Below are 24768 nucleotides of genomic sequence, written 5' to 3' on the forward strand. Positions count from 1 at the left end.
GTGCACCGAATAACATAAAAATCGTGCCTCCCTAACCAAGGAAGATTATTAATTGAAAAAAACGTTTCACAAAAAAGGCACGACCATGCATCTGCTGAATGTTCTAACGTTTACACAACTACTTTCACAGCCAAAGATGCATCATGCAGGCAGCACGCAACGAATAAAAAAAATTCAATGAACAAGACAAGTGAAAATCTTAAAAAAAGATAAAACAAACCCCTGTTTCCGAAATTCTACGCCTGGAACCGCCGCGTGACTAGCAACTGCTCTTTGGTGATTTCCTTTTTTGCACGACAAAACAACTCTTTCACTTTTCCGACTCCATTTCATCCACTTCCTCGAAAGTTTCTCGCCGGCCGCAGTTCACCACCGCACACCTCCAGCCATGGACGACGGGAAACTAACAACATTCACCGAACACATCACTATCCACGGTACAACCGTGCTCGAGGTGGTGTACACCAACGACCCAAGGACCGTGGAGCGGATCATCAACAAATACGAAGAATGGCTAAAGGAGGAGAAGAACAAGTTCGTCGACCTCGAGTACACACATAAGAGCAGTTACATACGACAAGGGATCACCGTCGTCCAACTTTCCATGCGCGAGCATGTCCTTGTATACCACTACTGCAGATCCGAGCGCTCCCAGGCGTTAGTTGACTTCCTGCAACGGAAAGCGGTAACTTTCACTAGCGTCGACACCAGGAACGACAAGACCATGATTGCCCGTGCATGCATCAGAATTCCAGACAAGCACCACGTCGACATCCAGAGGCTATTCTGCATCAAGGGTGGTGGAGAAATGTACTCCATGGGTGACCTTGCAGCGGCCATCATCGACCCCTCATACAAGAACATGAAGAAATCATTCCCAAAGGAGAAGCACCAGTTCTGGAAGTGGAAGCCACTTTCCCCGATACACCTTGAGTACGCGGCAAAGGACGGGTATGTTAGCTACGAGTTGTACCGTAGAATCCTAATCATCGAGAACGGGCTATGTCACCTCCACCAACAACCAATGAAAGAAAGACTCCGCCCACGTAAGAGCAATGACGAGGGATCTTCCAGCGGCTGGAAGCGCTGGAAGGGAAACAGTGGTTGGTAAATTGCGAGAAAATGGATGTCTACATTAAACTAGTAGGAACTACTATTATCATAATTTGGATTGTATGAACCTATGTTGTAAATATGTTTGTTGTCGCTCAAAGATGATGTGTGTATTGTATTACTATTTTACGTTTGAACTTTGAACACAGTGGTGTGCTCATGTACTAATTTGGATTATATGAACCTATGTTGTAAATATGTTTGTTGTTGCTCAAAGATGTTGTGTGTATTGTATTACTATTTTACGTTTGAACTTTGAACACAGTGGTGTGCTCATGTACAAATGCATACTACGTTTTGCATGTCTAAATGCAATTAGTAAGTTATGTCTAAATGTAATTAGTAAGTTATGTCCCAGTACTGAGCAAGCATATATTGTATCCATGATTATAGAACAAGAGATATCTCGCACGATATTGTATTATAATTTTCATACTCAACCTTTACAAGATGCATTGTGCATTTACAGGAATATGTGATGATATCGTTGTAAACTTTCAGTACAATGCTTATTAAACATTGGCGTGAGCAATTCATAAATACTGCAGAAGATCATTCGGTACACAGTCACAAGCGACGAGAACTTTGTTACCTTAACCACATTGAAAAAAAATCCTTGCCTCCATTTCACATCAAACACCACTCCGTCCATTCAGAACATCCTTGCTATTGTACACAGCTTCCTCTCCGTACACCAGTTCTGCACGATGCCATAAAACTACACTACTGTGTGCAACTGACCTATTTACAAGCGTGACTCACTAAGTGTCTACTCAATCCATGCCTGTGGTGCCACGCACCCGTGACCCTAGAGACTACACACCTGTGCATCATTAACCGAGCCCCTCTAACCAGATATTCGGACCGATGCCTCTACTGCCGTACATCTGTGCCTCTAGAATCTTGACACCAGCAAGAGGGTTCAAAACCGTGCCTCCAGACAACCGTGCTTGTACTGACTGCACTTCCGTGCCTTTGTTTGCTTGATCAACGTGCCTCACTTGAAACCCACAGTAACTCTACATGCTCCGCACGCGTGATCGCCAATGAAACTTTGGTGCTGCATAGACGCGTCTCTCAGTATACCCGTACCTCCACAACCGTGCTTGTACTGACTATAATTCCATGCCTCCGTTTTGCTCAATCCACGTGCCTCACATAAAACCAACAGTAACTCTACGTCCTACACACACACGTGCCTCTCGCATGAAACCCATAGTATCTCGCCCGTACAACTTTGGCGTTGCACACACGTAGCTCTCAGTATACCCGTGCCTCCTCACGACCATGCCTGCACTGACTTCAATTCCGTGCCTTCATTTGCTTAATCCACGTGCCTCACATAAAAGAGATACACAGCCGTGCCTCGGAGTAAACAACACACGTGCCTCTACTATATTGATAACTATGACCCCAATTAAATAACATCCGTCCAAAAGAACATCTTTAAAAGAGATGCACAGCCATACCTCTTCTACAAACATACAACAGCAATGAACACTTAGGTTCTTAGGTTATATCAAGACAACATTAACCCGTAGCATAGATTTTTAAACAAAATCCATTTATGTTCAAAGGCTATAACTAACATCACTGCGGCAGAAGATTGAAGATAACAACAAGCCTCCCATCACGCTCTTTGAAAGTTATCAGCACCAAGCTGTTTACTTCAATAGACGATGCCTGGAGAAAATCACTGAAACCTTCCTGTTTGAACACCATTCTACTACCCAAGCCAATGAAGTAGGAGCAAGGAGTGCTCACATATATATCGTCATCACCATATTCCAAAGTAACTTCAAGGGTTAAAACGCCAGTCCTAGGAAAAGTCACAAACTCCTTCAAACTCCTCACAACAATACCAGGAATAACCTGACAAAAAACATGAAGCTATCAGAAATAGAACAAAAGTTAAAAACTATAAATAGAAGAGATAATAAAAATAAATAAATAAACAGAAACAAAGAAAAAACGTTGGAAAAAATCTGACCATATGATGACCATTAACATTCATGGAATCAATCCTGTGAACAAAAGGACAACACGGTATGTAGACATCATCAAAGAGTTGACACCTCATGAAATACATCTGCTGATAATTAAGAAAAACACCACGGGTGTAATAACAACTCGCAACAAGTTCCATCTCGGAGTCGCTCAAACCATCAAGAGCTACAAAATATAATTACACAGGCTCAAGGGAACAAAAAAATCATCATGTGCAATAAAACAAGCTAAAAACTTCCTTAAAAATAAACCTTACCAACAGACGGTAAAGGAGACAACGCATCTCCACGACCAACACGATAAAAATCAATACCAATCCATGTTCCATAGTGTTCAAGCCTAATGGTCATTATATCACGAGGACGAACACCATAATCACTGACCAATCGTTCCCAGGAAGGACCATGGAATTTACTCCTCAACCGACCATGACTAAACAGAACATCATACAAATAACCCTCATTGCACTGAAAAGCAAGATCAGTATCTTCGTCACCCCTCCTTATGGCTAAAGCCCTACACTCCTCGATGTAACGATCAAGATGAGCTCTAACACTGCACGGAACATACTGCACAACAAATCAAAACAAGGATCATAATCAAAACCTAAACAGCATGAGCAGCACCAAAAGAAATAAACGTGTGTGCCAAAAATTGAACAATTATAAAATGATATTCTTACAACACGCCTCCAATAACGCCGATCCAGGACCACACTGAACCCATCTACAGAAGAATCAACAGAAGAACACGGGCCACCAGGCATACGGCAAAAAGGACAAGCCATAACTGCAAGGAACACAATGATTATCAAGAACTAATCCCACAAAACCCAGTTGAAACTTGACATCTGATAGTGTTGATAGTCCCCACCCGTAACTACCCCATAAATCTCCATATCCCGGAAATATAATGGGAACAAAAAGAGAAAAGTGAAAGGGAAACAGGGAACCCACGAAGGCAACCGGTAGGGAACGGCGATCACGCAAACGGGGAAGCGCGGTCGACGCTAAAGAAGGACCGCCGTAAAAGCAGGCAACAAGCGCGGCGGCCGGGACAGGGGCCGCCGTAACCACGCGACAAGAGCGGCGGCCGCGACGGACGGAGACGATGGCAAAGAAAGAACAGTGCTCCACGACGGTTCGCCCACACCAGAGAGAAAACAGATCTCAAAACAGATCAAAAGGTTTTACAAAATATTAAAAAGTATAAGGATTAAAGTGAAAAAAAAGGAAAAAGCGGAAAGGAAAACCAGAAACCGGAAAACATGGGAGACGCCGTGCGCGTGACAAGTGTCGCGCGCAGAGCGCCTCGAAAAAGTCTCCCGACCGCTCCGCGCGTGACACTTGGCGCGCGGGGAGCGCTCCCCGACTAATCGTTGCGAGAAGCGCTCCTCAATTAGTGATTTCGTAGCCACTCTATCTCGTAGCTGTTTTTCTTTTGAGAATCACTACCTCGTAGTTGTTGATGATAAAAGAGAAGCGCGAAAATATTTAACAACAAATAGTAGTGTCGAGATTTGAAAAGATTTCTGAATTTTTTAGATATATTTTTTGAAAATTGTCAACAATTTTGAAATCCGAACATTTTTTGGAATTATGTGGAATACACAAACAAATTTTGAAAATGTGTACCATTTTTTAAATCCCCTACGATTTTTAAAGTGCGAACACTTTTATAAAAGGAATAATTTCGGAAGCTGAACAAAATATAAAAGTGCGAACAGTTTTGTGAAAAATTGTTCCCATTTTTAAAAAGTTAGAAAGTGTTCGCACATTAAAATTTTATTCAGGTTTCAGAATTTGTTCGCATTTTTACAAAGAAATGTTTCTGTTTCAAAAAATTCTCGTCTTGGAAAATTCTTCGCACTTATTTGTTTAGGTTTCAAAATTTTGTTTGCTTTTTTAAAAGTGTTCGCACATCAAAAAATGTTCGGGGATTTAAAAAATGGTTCGTGTTTTCAAAACTTCTTTGTGTTCCTTTTTTGCTTTTAAGAACACTTAGATTTCAAAATTGTTGACCATTTCCAAGAAAATGTTCCGAAATTAAATGTTTCAAATCTCGACCCCGCAGTGTCTTATTAAATATGTTCGCGCTTCCAATTTACAACAAAAGTTACTAGCTAGGATGGTTGGTGGTATGAGCTTGGAAGCAGCAGGTCCCAAGTTCAAATCTTTGTTCACGATTTATATTTGTCTTGGGTATTTTTAAGTCGCGCGATATACTAAAAAGAAAAAGATGCTTCGCGCCTGATGGGCTGGCCCAGTCATAGCCTTACCAGCCACGTTGACAATCCCCTTGAAAAGACGCTTAAGGTTTAAAATATATTGGGATCTTATAGTTCGGTGTGCTGATTTTAGGGATTCACAGTTTAGGGTCTGATTTAGCTTCCATCTACAAACTTAAGGTTTATTTTTGACTTTTTCCTTTTTTCCATCAACTTCATACATATACTCCACAAAATTTTGCGGTTCCACGAATTTGGAGTAGTCCACATCTTTAATGTATATATATACATAATCTGTATATAGTCTATGAACGAGTGTAGCGACCCCTTTTTTACTGATTCCTGTAGGGTATCTCGATGATCAAATGTAATCGGGATTTTCGATTATGATCCACCTGTGGTAGCGCAGCTGCGGTAGTGCACACCTCGCGGAGGGCGTGCTTCCGCTGTTTTTTCGAGGTGTGCCTCGTATATCATGTACACATCCTTGACATCAGATGAGTATGGTGGTTTTCCTCACTAGGGCAGTACCCGCCATCACCATCATACGGCCGAGTTTCCCGAGGCACATATTTCCTGCTTTTGCGACCTTACAGAAGACCCATCATTCTGTGTGTATGTGGGTGGCTGGTCATCCCGACGTTGTCGCATGGCTGGTTGAGGATTTTGTCTAGCCGTGACCTATGATCGCTCCCGGCGTTCCGACACCTTTTCTAGGCGCCGACAAAGGTAATGGCAGCCGTGGAAGATCTTTGTCCATAGTTAGTATTAGGTAGAAGATGCTAAATTTTTATAATCCCATGTCATGTGCTGATGTTGCAGTCGAACACTTTGTGTTGCATTGTAGAGACAGTTTACAAATACAATGCATGTGGTTGTATGAATTTAAGGTTGCTAACTGAGGTACCTGATTACGGAACCTCAAATTTAAAAGTGACCGCTCACCGTACGCAACGCGTTCACAGATGTTTGGAAGGCTGTATTTGATGTATCGGGCTATAGATGCCTTACCTAGATATCAAAATAGGGTGTCTCACGGTCTTGCAAAATATGATTGATTTGAGCACGACGTGCTGGCTACATTAGACCCTGAGTTTATTATTTAGATTATCGTTCCAAGTAATATGGGTTAAGCCAACTCGAACGTTGATGTACTGGTTTCGTCACAAGAAACCTACTAACCATTTACAAACCGTTCGCATGAGATCCTTAGTCTATCAGTGTTATTATTATGACATTTTCATAAATCTTATTGTTATGAAATACTCACTTCGTTTCATAATATAAGATTGTTTTGCAAACTAAAAACTACTCACTCCGTTCTTAAATATAAGTCTTTTTTAGAGATTTTAATATGGACTACATAGGAATTTAGGAACGAAGGAAGTAGCTTGCAAAACAATCTTATATTGTGAGACTGAGGGAGTAATACAGAAAACTTAACGAGCAAACATTCACGCATATATTGTTCTGTGCTACCTGACACCGAGACACGGGCGCTTAATCTGAGCTGCTTTATTCCGAGACGCTTAGGAAATGCGCACCGTTTTGGCTGTATTCTATGTTCCACGCAAGCCTGATCCCTGATCCGTCAAGTCTTGGGAACTACTGGCCGAGTGCAGGTGTCATGACGACACGTCTAATCTCCTGGCCAAAGTGCTAATGGCAGTGAGCCTAGCTCGGCACGGCCATGAGCCCGTGCATGACCCGTTCAATCTGAAGCAGCTTTCTTTTCATCCACCGCGTCGTGATATGCACCGAGATGGCCAATCTGCCCCCTCCCGCCCGGTGGAAATAACGAAATAGCACTTCTTGCGCCCCCATTCTTTCGCTCTTCTTTGATTTAATTTCTAGACTAGAAACTCCCTTCTTTGGAATGCAAATGCCGAAATGCCTGAGCGGGTTTCCTAGCGATGCACCAGCTCACTTCCCTTTCTTTCTCTTCTCCTAGTCTTTTTCTTTTTCTTTCCCTCATCCTAGTCTTGCTTGTAATGATCTTCAACTTCGTATTTTCGTTAAGCAAATAATGAAAAGGAATGCCCGGTTGAAAAAAGAAATGCCTGAGTGACAAGCTCTGCAAGTACCGCATGTTATCTTCCGCCCACGTAGGAGAACGAAACAAATCAATTTATCAAAGAGCGGCGAGAGATTCACAAAAGACTCGGAGCGAGCCCGTACTTTGTGGACCACACATTTGCGATTCTGGGGTCGAATGAATGGTTTAGCCCTTAATTACCTTGGATTTTGTGATGTATCAGTCCACCTTCATTTCGCACATATAGCCTCACGGAGGGATTAAAGAAGATTGAGAGGAAATTTCACTTGTAAGAGATTTAATTCTCCGTAGCCCTCACTATACCAAACAAATTTTAAAAAGGTCATATTTGGTAAAAATAACTAAAAGTAGCGGATTGCTTCGTAGAGGATGGCCAAACTGCGGTCTTTGCCAACTCTGCAAAAGGGATCCGAAATCTCCTGCTCATCTCATGTTCAATTGTCCTTACACTATTAAAGTTTGGAACATGGTCTTCGACTGATTAGGAGTACAATCGGCGACTCCGGGCTGGAGTAATCTCCAGACTATCAAGCAATGGTGGACCTTAAATGATGGAATGCAAAAGAAATCCGGGAAGGCCAACAACTCTCTGTTGATGCTCATATGCTGGGAAATTTAGAACGAAAGGAATGATAGGGTCTTTCGCTTCAAAGCATCACTTTCTTCTAGAGTGGTCGCGACGATTAAGGATGAGACAAAGACTTGGGTTATCGCCAGGGCTAGATTGCTAGAAAACTTAATTCCAAGAGAGTGATGCCAATTTTTTCAGATCTGGATGGTCCTGTAACCTTTAAAACTATGCCTGACTTTTCTTTTTAGTTAATGAGATGAGGCAAAGCTTTTGCCTCTATTAAAAAAGATTATTTTGGCTGAACTTTAAAAATGGTTCAATTTTGTTGCTAAAATGTCATTTTACTAGGGACGGGGGCAGATAAGTAAAAATACAAGATTCGCCTCGAAAGAGCGATGCGAACTGTGTGCACCCCAATAATTCTACACTTACGGGCAAACTCTCCACGGAAACCACTTATGGACTGCCCTCCACCAGTCTTTCTTCCTCCCTTGATTTTCAGTGCGGGACCCACCCTTTACTGGTTCCAATCGATGTGTCCCAGCTCTGCCCGTAACTCCATTCAGTAGGAATGAGCGCGTAAGTGTAGCATTGCCGGTGCGCACCCTGGGGGTAAGGCCAACTCCACCGCGCGACCCTATCCTGTCCGGCCCCGTCCGTTTGGGGTAAAAGGGACAAAAGAGGCGGCCAGCGCGCGGGAGCAAACGTACTTTTATCCGTTTTGTGTCTGCTTTCGACCCATCCGCGACCCAAGTTTGCGCCGCTTTTGGGGTGAAACGGACGCCACGCGGACGCGCGGGTCGTCTGCGCGTGTCCTCCCCTGGCCCGCCCGTCGGTGGCACAAGGCGGGCCTTTTTCTATCCGCCCCCCTCTCTCCCTCCGGCCGCACCCCCTTCACTCTTCCCCACTCTTCCCCTCGCTGCCGCCGCCGCCGCTGCCGCACCCCCTCCACTCTGCCGCCGCCGACGCGAGCTCGCCCAATCCCTTCCCCTCGGCGCCGCCGAGCTACCCAACCACGGCCACCTGATTTGCGCACCCGCCGGCCGGTTTTGGGGCGGATCCGGTCGGTCTTGAGCTCGGCCGGCTGTGGGAGGCCGGACCGCGCCATGGACTGGCCGGGCACCTCGTCGGAAGGCCCTAGCAGGGCCGCAAGGCCACATGCAGGCAATGGCTCCTCCTCTAGCTGCTCGGATCTGCATCGTCGGGGTCCGCCGGCAGATACACGAATGTCGGTCGGCCGGGCTCGGTGCTTGCCCAAAAGCTCGTCGGCGCACCGTTGCCACTCATTAAGTGCGACCACTGCCCAAGGATAGTCGTGCGCTGCGTGTTTACAACGCCGGAACATTCCGGATGGGTGTTTATCAAGTGCTTAAACAATGGGTATGCGCTTTTCTTAGCTTCGGTTTGTGCTCTAGATTTGACTAGTTGTACTAACTTCAAATTTTGTTGTGTAGAATGGATGCAAGTTTTGGTATTGGGAAGAAGAATACATCGATATATTGATAGAGCGAAATTTAGTACATGTTTGTGCACTTTTAGCTAGTATAGAGGCTGTAAATGAGACAAGTGCACTTGTTGCTAGATTAGAGGCTAAACACGAGACTAGGTCTGAGAAACCAACATCTACTTCTGGCTTGAAGAAGAAAGGAGGATGCCAGATCGAGCCTCCTCCACAGATCAACAATGAGTGCATCGAGAAGGCCCTAACCCAACTCAAGGGGGCAATTATGGAAGTTGGCTATCTTCTAAAATGTATTCTTGTTGTTCTTATTTTCTTTGGCCTTGCTTTACTAGTCAAAATATGATGATGTATTGTCATGTATCAAAAATGAATAAAAAAAATAAATACTTGCAAAGAAAAAATGCACGCGGACAGGATGCGGCCGGGATGCGTCCGCGCGCTGGGCGTACGGTCACCGTATCCCAGGATACGTCCGGACACGACTCCAAATTCCTACCCAAATGAATAGAATCCGGACAAAATGGATATTCGTTTTAAGATCGCGCGGTGGAGTTGGCCTAAAGTGATGGCACACGTCCGCGGGCCAAAGCACTACAAAAACCCAAGCCGGCCACCACCCTTCTTCACTTCTGCTTACCGACGAGGCCAAGCAGAAGCACCATCTTGACTAGCCCCATCCCATCGCCCCAATGGCAGCAGCAATTCCCAGCGCCACCCGGACCAGCCCAGACGACTGCTACTGCACCGAGCCCGGCTGTGGCTTCCAGGCCCCGCCGCGGGCGCTCCTCGACCACCTCGTCGCCGTGCACTCCCTGCGCGCGGCCAGAATCTCCTACGGCGACCAGTACGAGCTCGTCGTGCCGGCGTCGGAGCGCCGGATCCTCCTGCTCGCGGAGAAGGACGAGCGCGTGTTCCTCCTGGCCGTAGGCGACGCCCACGGCTGGGGCCCGTCCGTCAGCTCCGCCGACGGCGACGAGAACCGCGCGTTCAAGGCGATCTCCGTGCTGTGCCTCAGGGCGAACGCGGCCGCGGAGGCGGGGCCGCAGTACGTGACCGAGCTCTCCACCGCAGGTGAGACGATGTCGACGGAGTCAGCCGTGTGGAGCTCGCCGGGGCCGTGCGAGGCCCCCCTGAAGTCCATTCTGCCGGCGACCCTGCACGGGGCGTCCAAGGACGTGCATCTCCGCGTACGCATCAGCGTCCCGAAAAAGTCGCGGTTCTGGAAAAAGTTTCGTCACTCTTGCAAGTTCGGATTCCTCGGAAGACTTTGTTGTTGTGTCAAGGTATATCGGACGGGTAACTCGGTGACATATGTCAGTTGCATCTGAACACCTCTGGTTAGCAGCCGACTATAGTATGTTGCGTGCGTGGCACTATATGCTTGGATATGTATGGCTGTTAAATCTGTTACTAAATGCCTTAAGTAGTTAAGTTGCCCTGGATGGGCATGGGAAATGCTGATTAGGATTATGTGAGCTTCGTCTTGTATGTTGTTGCGTTGCGTTGTTTTCTTTTCTAACCGGGCTAAATCCCTTTTCATTGCGAATGAACGGAAATACATAAGCTCGAGAAACATTGTCAGGGGAAAGGAAAGAGATTGCGTTCCGTTGTGGATGGGTCATGGGTTTGATGTCTCCTAGCAGCTACACTAGTCAACGTCAGTGTTAATCTAGCTTACCAATCTTTTTGTAGCCGAATTAAGCTTAGTCTTGGCTTCCAAGGATAAACCCTAGATAAGCTACAGGTGAATCTGAATATACAAGCCATGGATGACCTAAAAAAAGTCAAATGACAAGTGTCACACATGTGGCATCAAGCTCTCCGACCGGGAAAGCCTAAAACGCACACATGAGCATACGTAGCTTAGGATTGATAGGGACATCTATTATATCCTTTCTCTCAACAGAAATAAAAAACATCAGCAATCTCCATCACCAGTTCACCACGATGTAAATGATCCGACGTTGGTCAGGCCCGACCATAAATAGACATGTCAACTATGTGACTATTACTCATCAATAAATAAAAATGGATGTCCATCACTGCGATGATGCAGAGGCCCGAGGTTTAACCTCTTTTTATTTTATTTTTACTCAAATCAGCATCAGACGCGCAGCAACATATTATCCTGCGTTGCAAATGTTATCAAATTAGCATTCGGAGTAACAAGATATACAGCCTAGCAACTGCCGGATATAACAATGCGTTCTATGAAATCTGTTCAGAGCATCTGTGTATACCAGATTAGCAGTTCACCGATTGTTCGTCCTATGCCGCTGTTGTGTATTCAAATGCACGCGATCCATTGATCCTCTGTTGACTCCGTGTGCTTCCGTTAACAAATTATTAGGGAAAAGGAAATACTGAACCGCCGTCTCGTCCAAATAACTGAATCACGGTGTGTCACTGTACATATTTCCCTCTACTAAATGAAAAGGCAGCGCTCCTGTCAGTTCTTCAAAAAAAAAAAAACACGGTGCGTCATTTGATCCGGCAGGAGCACACACCGTACATGAGTTTTTTTTTTAACATGGTACATGAGATTTCTATTCTATCCATCTCCTCCTGATCTACTCGGGAAACACATAGTCACATGCCAATACACTGGAGAGCAAGGGTGCCGACGGGGCCTAACTCGTGAGCCTCTCCGCCGCCGCACGCTCAAACACCGCCCTCAGTGACTTCTTCACCTCGTCGTCAGCGAACATAAACTCCACAGCTCCCTGGGCTAGACGAAATAGCTCGGTCTTGCTAAGACCTGACGAATTACACACCGGATGCAATGTTTAGAGTCGGTGTAAGCAAGTATATGTTCTTGGAATTACTGAGGAATAACCTCTGATTGATTTTCTGGGTACTGTTTCTAAGAGAAATGAGCGCATACCAAAGGTAGACGCGGCGAGGTAATACTCATTTGAGAGGCTCGTTGAAAAGAGGCCACAATCGTCGGTGCATATCGACAGAGGGTGTTTCGCGTTGTAGAGGTCAGCTGCACAAGTTCGGAAACTCGGAATGTTAAGATGCTTGCTGGGGTTAGTTTTATTTATCAAGGATTTTGGGTTCTGCATTGTCAGATACAGACCAAAGTGATGACGCTCAAGAGAAGGGGTGCCTCCGGTCATAACATTGGAGGTTAAACATATCTCCACCTGCAGAATTTCGTCTTGGAAGTTAGGTAAGCATGGCTGACATAGAATAGCTACAGATAATGAAAGGCGAGGAACAGAAATGAGGTCACCGGGATCACTGATGACTTGAGCTTCTTCCACTCTTCGTCGTCGAGGCAGCAGACATGACCCAGCCTTTGAGGGCAGAAGTCCAGCATTGCTTGGATCTCCTTCCTGTTTGGTACCTGTTGTTCACTAGTAATATTTAATTTCATTGGCCAAATAATATATGTAAAGATTTGCAAACGGTACTTTGAGAAAATAATGATAATAAGAAAACAGTGTGTTTTGAATTGTCTAAATGTATTTTCATACCTCACCACAGTGAATTGTGGTGGGGATTCCCAGCTCTTTAGCATGTTCTAGAGCAGGCAGGTATGTCTCCCTTCACAAATTTTGAAAACATCATGCAATATTAGCACATAAATAGCTAACATGTTTTCATTTAGTTCGAGCCAGATATAAAATATTTCTTACCATTCCCCTACAACTGGATTGCCAGAGAGATCAATGCCAATTACACCCTGGTCCTTCATTTCCATGGCTAAATTAACCTGATGAAAGGAAGTAAACTATTAAATATGTTCCAAGCTTTGTTCAGAGTATAGGCTGAAGTGGAAGATCAACATACAGTATCCAATGCAGCAGAAGTTGTCTCATGACGGTCAATACTCAGAAGGAGCCTAACATATATCTTCTTTCTCTTTGTGTCGCCACCCAAATCACTCATTGGTGTACAACTTAATTTTTCATTGTTTAGAAGAACATCAACGTCTTCAACAGACTTATGACCTTTTACAACAGCATTCATGTAGGATCGCTTTGTTATCCCCTTGGCTTCATTATTCTAGGCGGTGAGAGCAAAAGAGACACAAAACTAGTCACGTTGCGCACAGACTTGTAGAATTGTGAACTAATATGAAAAATAATCCAAAAGTAGCACCTTAGGCGTCGTCCTTATTTCTAAATACACAACATTCTCAGCAGCAAAATCTCCCACAACCTGCTAGTTTTGTCTGAACAATTAACTGAAGAAATGTTGTGTACAACAATGTGAAATAACGCAAATAACGATTAACATGCCTCCTTGGCGATTCTTGTTACTGTATCATGGTCAGTTGTAAGTATATGAAACAAATCAAAGAGCCTAACACACTCTGGGAGACATCTGTCATCTGTTGAAAATTTAAAACCAGAGTTAATAAGCAGACATGGAATTCAAGCCATACAAATAGTACAATTGCAAACAGAGAAATATAAGTACACAATTTGAAAGATGTTCATATTTGGTTCATAGCATGTTTTGATATGACTTATGGGTAGGTAGCATTGGAAAACGGCATGGAAATGGTCCACTTACTCTTCATGATCACATCCTTAACATCTTCAAGGACAATGACTCCTTTGTCACCTAGTTCTTTTGCTAGTTCTCTATTCAAGAAATGGCAACAAAAGGATATCAATTTCTAGAAATAGAAATATCAACTCCAATGGAAATACTAACATGCCAAGATAGCATTGTTAGAAGACAAGAAAGTAGAATACTGACAACTGAATGGTACCGAACAAAACCAGAGGTGTTTTATATGATAGTACTAATTTATACATTGTTGAAAATGTTGCGCGTTTTTGTGCGTATTAGAGAAAAGAGAAGTACGTGTTGAAGACAATGCAGTTATTGCGCCCTGAAATCACCATGGTAGTAAAATTGGTAGGTGATTTAAGTAGCTAGGGAGCATCCATCAGACTATGACACTATCACAGAACAGTTTCAGTACCCACATGGCATCTAACTTCCTCTGTCCCAAATGATAAGACGCTTTTGGTATGCTAAATTTTCGAAAATCTTAGGTGATGAATCGTTCAGCAAAACTTTCTTCCAAAAAAATCGTTCAGCAAAACGATCTGGGAGAGCGGTAGCAGACGCTGTTGGCCCCAAGGATGCAAACGAACGAAGCCAAGATCAGTCCAACTGCACTGCTCTAGCCTCGGATAAGAAGGCCTTGTCCACCGGATGGAAGGCACGAAGGACCGGGCGCTGGGGTTGAGGGGTGGCCGGGAAGAGGAGGGGAGAGGGAGCGGTACTGACAGGAGGGTGGAGTTGCGGACGGAGCCGTTGAGGTGGGCGTGGAGCTCCACCTTGGGGAGGGCGACGCACCACTCCCTCATCTCCTTCTCAGCCTCCGAAGTCTGAGTCTCCATGGCCGCCGGCTTCGTTTTGCTCCGGCGTCTCCCCGGCGCTCGCCTCCCCTTGTATGATTGGTTTCGTGTCGCTCGAGTCTTTGTGGGGCCAGAGCACGGAGGCAAAAGTGCGCAGCCGCCTGGCAAAATTGTAAAAACATCCGCCAAAGATAACAGCAGCAATCTCCAGACCACAATGTAAAAGATCCAACCTTGGTCGACTGAATTGCAAAAGCCATCAACATTGAAGTCCAGGTTTGCAGGAGACACACTTCTATAGGTTTGTGCTAAAAACGACTAATTTTGCATCTAAGTTTTTGCAAGAAACACTAGTCGGCAGCTTAGGTCGTTTTGAACACGATTATGACAGGTGGGTCCCCTGGACAGGGTGACATGGTAAGAAAAAAGCCAATTACACCCCAATACAATTTTGTTTTGCAAAATGACCCCTAGAAAAGTAATCAGGTCCTCCGTGACCTTAATCTCCCACCGGTCCGGTGGTGGACGCCAGCGGCCACTCCCTCCCCGTGCGCGGCGAGGCACAAGGGAGGTTCGACGTGGTCGGCGACGGCAGGACGCCCTGGATCCGATGGTAGTGTGGGTTAGGCCTTGTACAATGCAATGTTCTTAGGAAGGTGCTTAGAGAAATAAATCAGGCTTTTCTTAAACACCGGTGCTTATTTGTACAGGGTAGACGTTTAATTAGGCGTCTCTCTTTTAAAAATAGGCACTAATGCTTCAGAAAAAACCGATTTATTTTTCTAAGCATCTAGCATTGTACAAGGCCTTAAGACGGCAGTGCAACAGAGCTCTGCACGGCGGCGATTGAATATCAACGGTGTTGTTCCTGTAGGAGAACGATGAAGACGGCACACATCAAAGAGAGATGGAAGAGATAGGGGAGGGCACCTGCGGCGGAGGAGCTCACCGTCGAGGGTCGGCAGGCTGCACGGCAGCAAGGTGCAAGGGTAAGCAGTGAAGCCGTTGAGGAAAAAAAAGAGAAGGGGGGGGGGGGGGGGGGGAGGCGTGGTGGAGCTGTTGCTCGTGGCCTGGCCTGATGGCCTCAGCCCGCACGCCTGCGAGCTCGAGCGTGCCGGCTGCGGAGCTCGCTGCTGCTCCTGGCCCTCTGTCACAACCTTATCCTCTTTCTTTCTTTTTTACAGAAAAGATAACCTTATTCTCTTCTATAATTTAATCTATGTTATTCTGTCTATTTGTGATCCATTATGTCGTGCCACGTCATTCTGTTCAGTGGGTCCTGCCTGTCATAAATGTTATTAAAATGAGCGAAGCGGATGACTAGTGGTTTCTGCAAAAAATTTAGGCTTCAAATTAGTGTTTTTTGGCACAGACATGTAGAAGTGTGTTTCCTACGAATCTAGTCTTCAATGTTGATGGTTTTTGCAATTCACTCAACGTTGGTCAGGCCCGGCCATAATAGACATGTCAACCATGTGACTATTATGCGATTAATAAAAATGGTTGTACATCAATTAATAATAGACATGTCAAACATCTCAACGTTGCCTAGGGGTTTATCACTTTATCCTCCCTTTTGATTATTATTTTTACTCAAATCAGCATCAAGAACCAAGAAAGACACGCAGCAATATATTATTACCCTGCGTTGCAAATGTTATCAAATTAGCATTCGGAGTAACAGGATATACGGCCTAGCAACTACTACCAGGTCTATAACAATGGGTTCCATGAAATGTGTTCAGAGCATCTGTATACCAGATTGGCACTCCACCGACTGTTCGTCCCTATGCCGCTGCTGTGTACTGTGCAATTGTGCATTCAAAAAAAAAAAATGCACGCGATCGATGTGGACCCCGTATGCTTCCGTTGACACGAACCAAACCGAACAACTGTTCTGGTTCAGGGAAAATGGAATACTGAATCGCCGTCATGTCCAGGTAACTGAATCACGGTGCGTCATTTGATCCGGCACGGGCGCACACCGTACTACGTGAGATTTCTATTCTATTCATCTCCTCCTGATCTACTCCGGAAACACACAGTCACATACCACTAGATTACTAATACACTGGAGAGCAAGGCCGACGGAGGAGGCCTAACTTGCGAGCGTCTCCGCCGCCGCACGCTCAAACACCGCCCTCAGTGACTTCTTCACCTTGTCGTCGGCGAACACGAACTCCACAGCGCCCTGGGCTAGCCGAAACAGCTCGGTCTTGCTAAGGCCTGACAAATCGCAGACCGAATTCAAAGCTCAGAGTCAGTAAACAAGTATATGTTGGGATTAATGGGGAATAACTCTGATTGATTTTACAGGTACTGTTTCTAAGAGAAATGGGTGTACCGAAGGTAGACGCGACGAGGTAATACTCATTTGAGAGGCTCGTCGAAAAGAGGCCAGAATCATCGGTGCATATCGACAGAGGGTGTTTCGCGTTGTAAAGGTCAGCTGCACAAGTTCAGAAACTCGGAGCGTTAAGATGCTTGCTGGGGTTAGATTTCTTTTTGTCAAGGATGTTGGGTTCTGCATTGTCAGGTACAGACCAAAGTGATGAAGCTCCAGAGAAGGGGCGCCTCCGGTCATAACATTGGAGGTTAAACATATTTCCACCTGCAGCTCTCGAAAGTTAAGTAAACATGGGTGCCATAGAATAGCTACAGACAGTGAAAGGCGGGGAACAGAAATAAGGTCACCGGGATCATCGATGACTTGAGCTTCTTCCACTCTTCGTCGTCGAGGCAACAGACATGACCTAGCCTTTGAGGGCAGAAATCCAGCATTGCTTGGATTTCCTTCCTGTTTGGTACCTGTTGTTCACTAAGCTCTAATTTCATCTGCCAAATAATATATCGCATATGTAGAGATTTGCAAATGGTACTTCGAGAAAATAATGATAATAAGGAAACAGTGTGTTTGGGACATGTCTGAATGTGTTTTCATACCTCACCACAGTGAATTGTGGTGGGGATTCCCAGCTCTTTAGCATGTTCTAGAGCAGGCAGGTATGTCTCCCTTCACAAATTTTGAAAATATTAGCACATAAATAGTTATCATGTTTTCATTTAGTTCAAGCCAGATATAAAATATTCCGTACCATTCCCCTACAACTGGATTGCCAGAGAGATCAATGCCAATTACACCCTGGTCCTTCATTTCCATGGCTAAATTAACCTGACAAAAGGAAGTAAATTATTCAATATGTTCCAAGATTTGTTCAGAGTATAGGCTAAAATGGAAGATCAACATACAGTATCCAATGCAGCAGAAGTTGTCTCACGACGGTCAATACTCAGAAGGAGCCTAACATATATCTTCTTTCTCTTTGTGTCGCCACTCAAATCACTCATAGGTGTTTCATCGTTTCTTAAGTTAGAATCAAATAGAACAACGTCGACGTCTTCAACAGACTTAAGTCCTTTAACAACAGCATTCATGTATGATCTCTTGGTCATCCCCTTTGCTTCATTATTCTAGGCGGTGAGAGCAAAAGAGACAAAAAAAAACTAGTCACGTTGCGCACGGACTTGTAAAATTGTGAACTAATATGAAAAGAAATTCAGAAAATAGTACCTTAGGTGTCGTCCTTATTTCCAAATACACAACATTCTCGGCAGCAAAATCTCCCACAACCTGTTAGTTTTGTCTGAACAATTAACTGAAGAAATGTTGTGTAGAACAATGTGAAATAACGCAAATAATGATTAACATGCCTCCTTGGCGATCCTTGTCACTGTATCATGGTCAGTCGTAAGTATATGAAACAAATCAAAGAGCCTAAAACACTCTGGGAGAGATCTGTCATCTGTTGAACATTTAAAACCATAGTCAATAAGCAGACATGGAATTCGAGCCTTACAAATATCACAGCAGAGAAACATAAGTAGTACAAAATTTCAAAGATATGGATACTTGGTTCATAGTATGTTTTGATATGACTTATGGGTAGGTAAAGCCTTAGAGAAAACGACACGAAAATGGTCCACTTACTCTTCATGATCACATCCTTAACATCCTCAAAGACAATCACTCCTTTGTCGCCTAGTTCTTTTGCGAGTTCTCTATTCAAGAAATGGCAACAAAAGGATATCAATTTCTAAAAATATAAATATTAACTCCAATGGAGACAATCCGGTTTTTCCATCTCATAGAAATTCTAACATGTCAGGTAGTATTGTTTTGTTTTTTGCGGGAAGTCACGGTAGTATTGTTACAAGACAACAAAATAGAATATTGACAAATGAATGGCACGGAACAAAATTACGATATTGCTGATAATAGATTCCCTAACATTGCACATTCCCTTTGGAAAATGATGCGCGCTTTGGTGTGTATTCGAAGAAAAATAGAAGTACATATTGAAGACAATGGCGTTATTGCGCCTAGAAATCATCATGGTGGTGAAATTGGTAGTACTAGTACTAGATGCTATAAATGTCAGGTGAGCAAAACAATCTGGGAGAGAGGGAGCAGGCGCTGCTGCTGAGGATGCAGAAGAACTGAACCAAAATCACTGCGACTTCAATTGCACTGCTCTAGCCTCGGATAAGCAGACCTTGGCTACCGAACGGAAGATACGAAGAAGAAGCCGGGTCTGGGGTTGGGGAGGGGGGGAGCGGTACTGACAGGAGGGTGGAGTTGCGGACGGAGCCGTTGAGGTGGGCGTGGAGCTCCACCTTGGGGAGCGCGACGCACCACTCCCTCATCTCCTTCTCCGCCTCCGAGGTCTCCATGGCCGCCGGCTTCGTCTTGCTCCGGCGTCTCCCCGGCGCTCGCCTTGTATGATTGGTTTTGTCTCGCTCCAGTCTTTATGGGGCCAGAGTGCAGACACAAAGGTGCGCAGCCGCCTGGCAAAATTATAAATGCTGGTCGATTTCTGGACCACCCGATTCTGCGCTGAGATCAGTGATGCGCTTTAGACTAGCCACAATGAAGAGTAACATACACGTATCCCTAAACTATGTTACTATCTTTATAGTGGGTAGTAACTTAAGTATGATAACATGTAAGGATTCATTTATTAGGTTATAGACTCATATTGCATTGAGACATGTGATGTTACAGTAACTAACTAAGTTACTACAACTATCTCTCTCCTCATTAACTCATTGTCACACAAGCAAATTTGCTGAGTTGGACTCGATGTTACTGCTGAAGTTACTACCACTGTGGCTAGTCTTATGCGGCTCGTCCAACACGTCCTCGCCTCCCCATTGTTCACAAGTTTTTTTTCTTGAACCATCGTTCAGAAGAGTGTGCCGGCAGCATATCACAAAAATCGCATCAGTGTGCCGGTGCGCCTTTTCTTATTTCTTTTTCTTCTATCCTTTTCTTATTTCCTTTTCTTCTGTCCTTGATCTACGGATCATCGCCTTTGTCACATTTCCAACTGCTCCCTGCTTAAAATCAATGAAACACCAGCCAAGGCTGCCCTTTCAAAAAAAAGTCTTGGTGGTAGAAAACGGAATTTACTCTAAAAAAGTAGTCCCTAGTTGATAAGTTTGTGGAACTATGTATTGTATGATGATTGTTCTAATGGTCCCTAGTTGATAAGGATGTGCGGACACATATTCTTGACTAGTATACGACTCGGTTGATGACTATGTTTCACAAGTCATGTGCATGGAGATGCTAAACCGATAGTATGGGATCGGGGATGGAGATCACCGAGCCGGACAGACCCACTTTGAGACGCGGCGAGATATAGTCATCTGTTAGTCTCAAGTGCAATGTCTATGCCATGTCCTAGACCTGAGGTCCTCGCATGTTTTCGGGATGAGGATCGACTCACTTAGGGTCTATCAAACGCTACTCCGTAACTGGGTAGTTATAAAGGTAGCTTTCAGATGAGTCGTGAGACATGCCGCGAGACATGGTTGACCAAGATGGGATTTGCCCCTCCTATTTGGAGAGATATTCTCTGGGCCCTCTCGAGTGATCAGATTCAGAAAGCATGGCCATGCGACTTGGGTTAAGTCTTAACCCAGTTCGGGAATCTGTATCATGGTTTCGAGAAGAGAGGTCGACCTATCACAAGGGTGACAAGTATTCGCCTTGAGCTCGACAACAAATATCGTGAGGCAAAAGGAAAGTTGCATTGTTGAGGTTCGTCAAACGACTTTATGCCCACATGGGAGTTGGCACGTTCTGCTAGGAGCCGCTACCAACTATCGACTCTGGTCGTGTCCATGTGTACGTGAACCTATAGGGTCGCACACTTAAGGGGCTGCAGCCCATTCGGATTGGATCTGAGTGGAAAATGGATGTGGACTCCTAGTGGGCTCAAGTGTTGAGCCCACCTTGAAGGTCTATATAAAGGTTAGTGGGCACACCACTTAGGGTTGATAGTATTGAACCCTGGTTAGCCATCGCCACTCCCCACGCCCATGCCGCGCGACCGGACCTAGCAGTCCCCGCTCGACGCTGCTCCCCGTACATGTGTATACCTTGGAGGCATCGCATCTGCGGTGCTTGGACGAACCATTCGAGGGAACCGCGAGGTGCCGAACCGCATCTGTGGTGCCTACGTCTGTTGAATATGAAGTTAATGATAGTGATCATGAAGCTTCGGATCAAGTTGCTATCGAACCTCGTAGGTCGACAAGGATATGTACTACTCCTAAGTGGTACGGTAATCCTGTCTTAGATATCATGTTGTTAGACAACAATGAACCTACGAGCTATGGAGAAGCGATGGTGGGCCCGTATTCCGACAAATGGTTAGAAGTCATGAAATCCGAGATAGGATCCATATATCAGAACAAAGTATGGACTTTGGTGGACTTGGCCGATGATCGGCAAGCCATTGAGATAAATGGATTTTTAAGAAGAAGACGGACGTGGGCGGTAATGTTACCGTCTATGAAGCTCGACTTGTGGGAAAGAATCTTTTCACAAGTTCAAGGAGTTGACTATGATGAGAATTTCTCACCCGTAGAGATGCTTAAGTCCATCGGAATAATGTTAGCATTAGCTGTATTTTTCGATTATGAAATCTTACAGATGGATGTCAAAACAAGTTTTCTTACCAGTTTTCGTAAGAAAAGTTGTATGTGATACAATAAAAGGTTTTGTCGATCCTAAGGATGCTAAAAGGTATGCTGGCTCCAGCAATCCTTCTATGGACTAGAGCAAGCATCTCGGAATCGGAATATATGTTTTGATGGAGTGATCAAAGCTTTTAGGTTTATACAATGTTTGCTAGAAACTTGTATTTACAAGAAAGTGAGTGGGAGCACTACAACATTTCTGATAAGTATATGTGGATGACATATTGTTGATCCGAAATAATGTAGAATTTCTGGAAAGCATAAACGGTTGTTTGAAGAGTGATTTTCAAAGGAAGACCTGGATAAAGCTGCTTACGTAATGGGCATCAAGATCTATAGAGATAGATCAAAACGCCTGATGATACTTTCAAAGAACACACACCTTGACATGTTTTTGAAGGAGTTCAAAATAGATCAGTCAAAGAAGGGGTTCTTACCTGAGTTGTAAGGTGTGAAGTTGAGTAAGACTCAAAGATTGACCACGACAGAAGAAAGAGGAAGGACGAAGGTCGTCCCCTATGCTCTTGTCATAGGCCCTATACGGTATGCCATGCTAAGTACCGCAACTGATGTGTGCCTTGCCACATGTCTGGCAAGAGGGTACAAAGGTGATCTAGGACTGGATCACCATATAGCGGTCAAAATTATCCTAAGAGGAATAAGGAAATGTTTCTCGGTTATGGAGGTGATAAAGAGTTCGACGTAAAGAGTTACGTCGATGCAAGCTTAACACCTATCCGGATAGCTCTGAGTAGAGATACCGGATACGTATAATGGAGCAACAATTTGGAATAGCTCCAAGTGGAACGTAGTAGCAGCATCAACGATATAAAGTTTTGCAAAATACATAGGGATCTGAATATGGCAAGACCCGTTGACTACAACCTCTCTCACAAGCATAACATGATCAAACCCAGAACTCTTTGAGTGTTTATCACATAGTGATGTGAACTAGATCATTGAGTCTAGTAGACTCTTGGATGTTGGTCACATGGCGATGTGACATGTGAGTGTTAATCACATGGCGATGTGAACTAGATTATTGACTCTAGTGCAAGTGGGAGACTGTTGGAAATATGCCCTAGAGGCAATAATAAATTAGTTATTATTATATTATATTTCATTGTTCATGATAATCGTTTATTATCCATGCTAGAATTGTATTGATAGGAAACTTAGATACATGTGTGGATACATAGACAACACCATGTCCCTAGTAAGCCTCTAGTTGACTAGCTCGTTGATCAATAGATGGTTACGGTTTCCTGACCATGGACATTGGATGTCGTTGATAATGGGATCACATCATTAGGAGAATGATGTGATGGACAAGACCCAATCCTAAGCCTAGCACAAAGATCGTGTAGTTCGTATGCTAAAGCTTTTCTAATGTCAAGTATCATTTCCTTAGACCATGAGATTGTGCAACTCCCGGATACCGTAGGAGTGCTTTGGGTGTGCCAAACGTCACAACATAACTGGGTGGCTATAAAGGTTCACTACAGGTATCTCCGAAAGTGTCTATTGGGTTGGCACGAATCGAGACTGGGATTTGTCACTCCGTGTAAACGGAGAGGTATCTCTGGGCCCACTCGGTAGGACATCATCATAATGTGCACAATGTGATCAAGGATTTGATCACGGGATGATGTGTTACGGAACGAGTAAAGAGACTTGACGGTAATGAGATTGAACAAGGTATCGGGATACCGACGATCGAATCTCGGGCAAGTATCATACCGCTAGACAAAGGGAATTGTATACGGGATTGATTGAATCCTTGACATCGTGGTTCATCCGATGAGATCATCGTGGAGCATGTGGGAGCCAACATGGGTATCTAGATCCCGCTGTTGGTTATTGACCGGAGAGTTGTCTCGGCCATGTCTGCATGACTCCCGAGCCCGTAGGGTCTACACACTTAAGGCTCGATGACGCTAGGGTTATAAGGAAAGTATGTACGCGGTTACCGAATGTTGTTCGGAGTCCCGGATGAGATCCCGGACGTCACGAGGAGTTCCGGAATGGTCCGGAGGTAAAGATTGATATATAGGAAGTATGGTTTTGGCCACCGGAAGTGTTCCGGGCATCACCGGTAGTGTACCGGGACCACCGGAGGGGTCCGGGGGTCCACCAGGTGGGGCCACCAGCCCCGGAGGCCTACATGGGCCAATAGTGGGAAGGGACCAGCCCCTAGGTGGGCTGGGGCGCCTCCCACCAAGGCCCAAGGCGCCTCCAAGAGGGGAGGGGGGCAAACCCTAGGGCAGATGGGCCCTAAGGCCCACCTCAGGTGCGCCTCCCCCTCCCCCCCTTATGGCCGCCACCCTAGATGGGATCTAGGGCTGCCGCCACCCCTAGGGAGGAAACCCTAGGTGGGGCACAGCCCTCCCTCTCCCCTATATATAGTGGAGGCAAAGGGGCAGCCCAACACATGAAGTTCCTCCCCTGTTGGCGCAGCCCTACCCCTCTCCCTCCTCGTCTCTCGTAGTGCTTGTCGAAGCCCTGCTGGAGTCCCGCGCTCCTCCACCACCACCACGCCGTCGTGCTGCTGCTGGATGGAGTCTTCCCCAACCTCTCCTTCTCCCCTTGCTGGATCAAGGCGTAGGAGACGTCACCGGGCTGTACGTGTGTTGAACGCGGAGGTGCCATCCGTACGGCACTAGGATCATCGGTGATTTGGATCACGACGAGTACGACTCCATCAACCCCGTTCACTTGAACGCTTCCTCTTAGCGATCTACAAGGGTATGTAGATGCACTCTCATTCCCCTCGTTGCTAGATTACTCCATAGATTGATCTTGGTGATGCGTAGAATTTTTTTAAATTTCTGCTACGATCCCCAACAGTGGGCCCCCTGGAGCTCCTCCGACCTCAACTCCAACTCTATATATTTACTTTCGGGGAGAAAAAAATCAGAGAGAAGAATCATCACGTTTTACGACACAGAACCGCCGCCA

At 45.1% G+C, this 24768-nt stretch overlaps 4 protein-coding genes across 5 annotated transcripts; 1 reads left to right on the forward strand and 3 right to left on the reverse strand.

The window, feature by feature from the left end:
* Nucleotides 1-388: 388 nt before the first annotated feature.
* On the forward strand, nt 389-1111 carry LOC147983959 (uncharacterized). Its single transcript, XM_087540924.1, has one exon. The coding sequence runs from the start codon at nt 389-391 to the stop codon at nt 1109-1111; it is 723 nt and encodes a 240-aa protein (XP_087397050.1).
* A 1592-nt stretch (nt 1112-2703) lies between these two features.
* LOC147983960 (uncharacterized) lies at nt 2704-3907 on the reverse strand. The gene is made up of 4 exons (XM_087540925.1): nt 3803-3907; nt 3377-3689; nt 3104-3285; nt 2704-2985 (listed from the first exon to the last, which is right to left on the reverse strand). Exons 1-4 carry the CDS (start codon nt 3905-3907, stop codon nt 2704-2706), a joined length of 882 nt encoding a protein of 293 aa, XP_087397051.1.
* Nucleotides 3908-11797: 7890 nt separating this feature from the next.
* Nucleotides 11798-15622, reverse strand: LOC125535851 (N6-mAMP deaminase). Its single transcript, XM_048698920.2, has 11 exons — nt 14693-15622; nt 13964-14034; nt 13687-13778; nt 13547-13606; nt 13235-13450; nt 13081-13157; nt 12919-12988; nt 12675-12788; nt 12519-12585; nt 12321-12425; nt 11798-12194 (listed from the first exon to the last, which is right to left on the reverse strand). The coding sequence occupies exons 1-11, from the start codon at nt 14803-14805 to the stop codon at nt 12067-12069; spliced, it is 1113 nt and encodes a 370-aa protein (XP_048554877.2). The 5' UTR covers nt 14806-15622; the 3' UTR covers nt 11798-12066.
* Nucleotides 15623-16632: 1010 nt separating this feature from the next.
* On the reverse strand, nt 16633-19601 carry LOC125535850 (adenosine/AMP deaminase family protein). 2 transcript variants are annotated; one of them, XM_048698918.2, is made up of 11 exons: nt 19388-19601; nt 18752-18822; nt 18475-18566; nt 18335-18394; nt 18013-18234; nt 17859-17935; nt 17707-17776; nt 17458-17598; nt 17308-17374; nt 17108-17212; nt 16633-16989 (listed from the first exon to the last, which is right to left on the reverse strand). In XM_048698918.2, the coding sequence occupies exons 1-11, from the start codon at nt 19492-19494 to the stop codon at nt 16862-16864; spliced, it is 1140 nt and encodes a 379-aa protein (XP_048554875.1). In that variant the 5' UTR covers nt 19495-19601; the 3' UTR covers nt 16633-16861. The 2 variants fall into 2 exon arrangements, with proteins under 2 accessions (XP_048554875.1, XP_048554876.1); XM_048698919.2 differs by having other exon boundaries at nt 17458-17571; nt 19388-19600.
* Between the last annotated feature and the right edge of the window lie 5167 nt (nt 19602-24768).

The sequence above is a fragment of the Triticum urartu genome, chromosome 2A, assembly GCF_056163025.1.
Source record: "Triticum urartu cultivar PI428250 chromosome 2A, HENAU_Tu73, whole genome shotgun sequence".
In the NCBI taxonomy this organism is placed as follows: Eukaryota; Viridiplantae; Streptophyta; class Magnoliopsida; order Poales; family Poaceae; genus Triticum; species Triticum urartu.

What these genes read in the sequence shown, in the direction of transcription:
- LOC125535851 (XM_048698920.2), bottom strand. Translation starts at nt 14,805, where the DNA reads ATGGAGACTCAGACTTCGGAGGCTGAGAAGGAGATGAGGGAGTGGTGC. An exon ending in GTCCGCAACTCCACCCTCCT is followed by an intron (nt 14,035 to 14,692) that starts GTCAGTACCGCT and finishes TTTCTTGAATAG; the next exon opens with AGAACTAGCAAAAGAACTAG. An exon ending in TCAAGTCATCAGTGATCCCG is followed by an intron (nt 12,586 to 12,674) that starts GTGACCTCATTT and finishes GAAATTCTGCAG; the next exon opens with GTGGAGATATGTTTAACCTC.
- LOC125535850 (XM_048698918.2), bottom strand. Translation starts at nt 19,494, where the DNA reads ATGGAGACCTCGGAGGCGGAGAAGGAGATGAGGGAGTGGTGCGTCGCG. An exon ending in TAAGGATGTGATCATGAAGA is followed by an intron (nt 18,567 to 18,751) that starts GTAAGTGGACCA and finishes AATGTTCAACAG; the next exon opens with ATGACAGATCTCTCCCAGAG. An exon ending in TCTGGAGCTTCATCACTTTG is followed by an intron (nt 17,213 to 17,307) that starts GTCTGTACCTGA and finishes GAACTTGTGCAG; the next exon opens with CTGACCTTTACAACGCGAAA.
- LOC147983960 (XM_087540925.1), bottom strand. Translation starts at nt 3,907, where the DNA reads ATGGCTTGTCCTTTTTGCCGTATGCCTGGTGGCCCGTGTTCTTCTGTT. An exon ending in GGCGTTATTGGAGGCGTGTT is followed by an intron (nt 3,690 to 3,802) that starts GTAAGAATATCA and finishes TTTGTTGTGCAG; the next exon opens with TATGTTCCGTGCAGTGTTAG. An exon ending in ATGTTAATGGTCATCATATG is followed by an intron (nt 2,986 to 3,103) that starts GTCAGATTTTTT and finishes GTTTTTTGTCAG; the next exon opens with GTTATTCCTGGTATTGTTGT.
- LOC147983959 (XM_087540924.1), top strand. Translation starts at nt 389, where the DNA reads ATGGACGACGGGAAACTAACAACATTCACCGAACACATCACTATCCAC.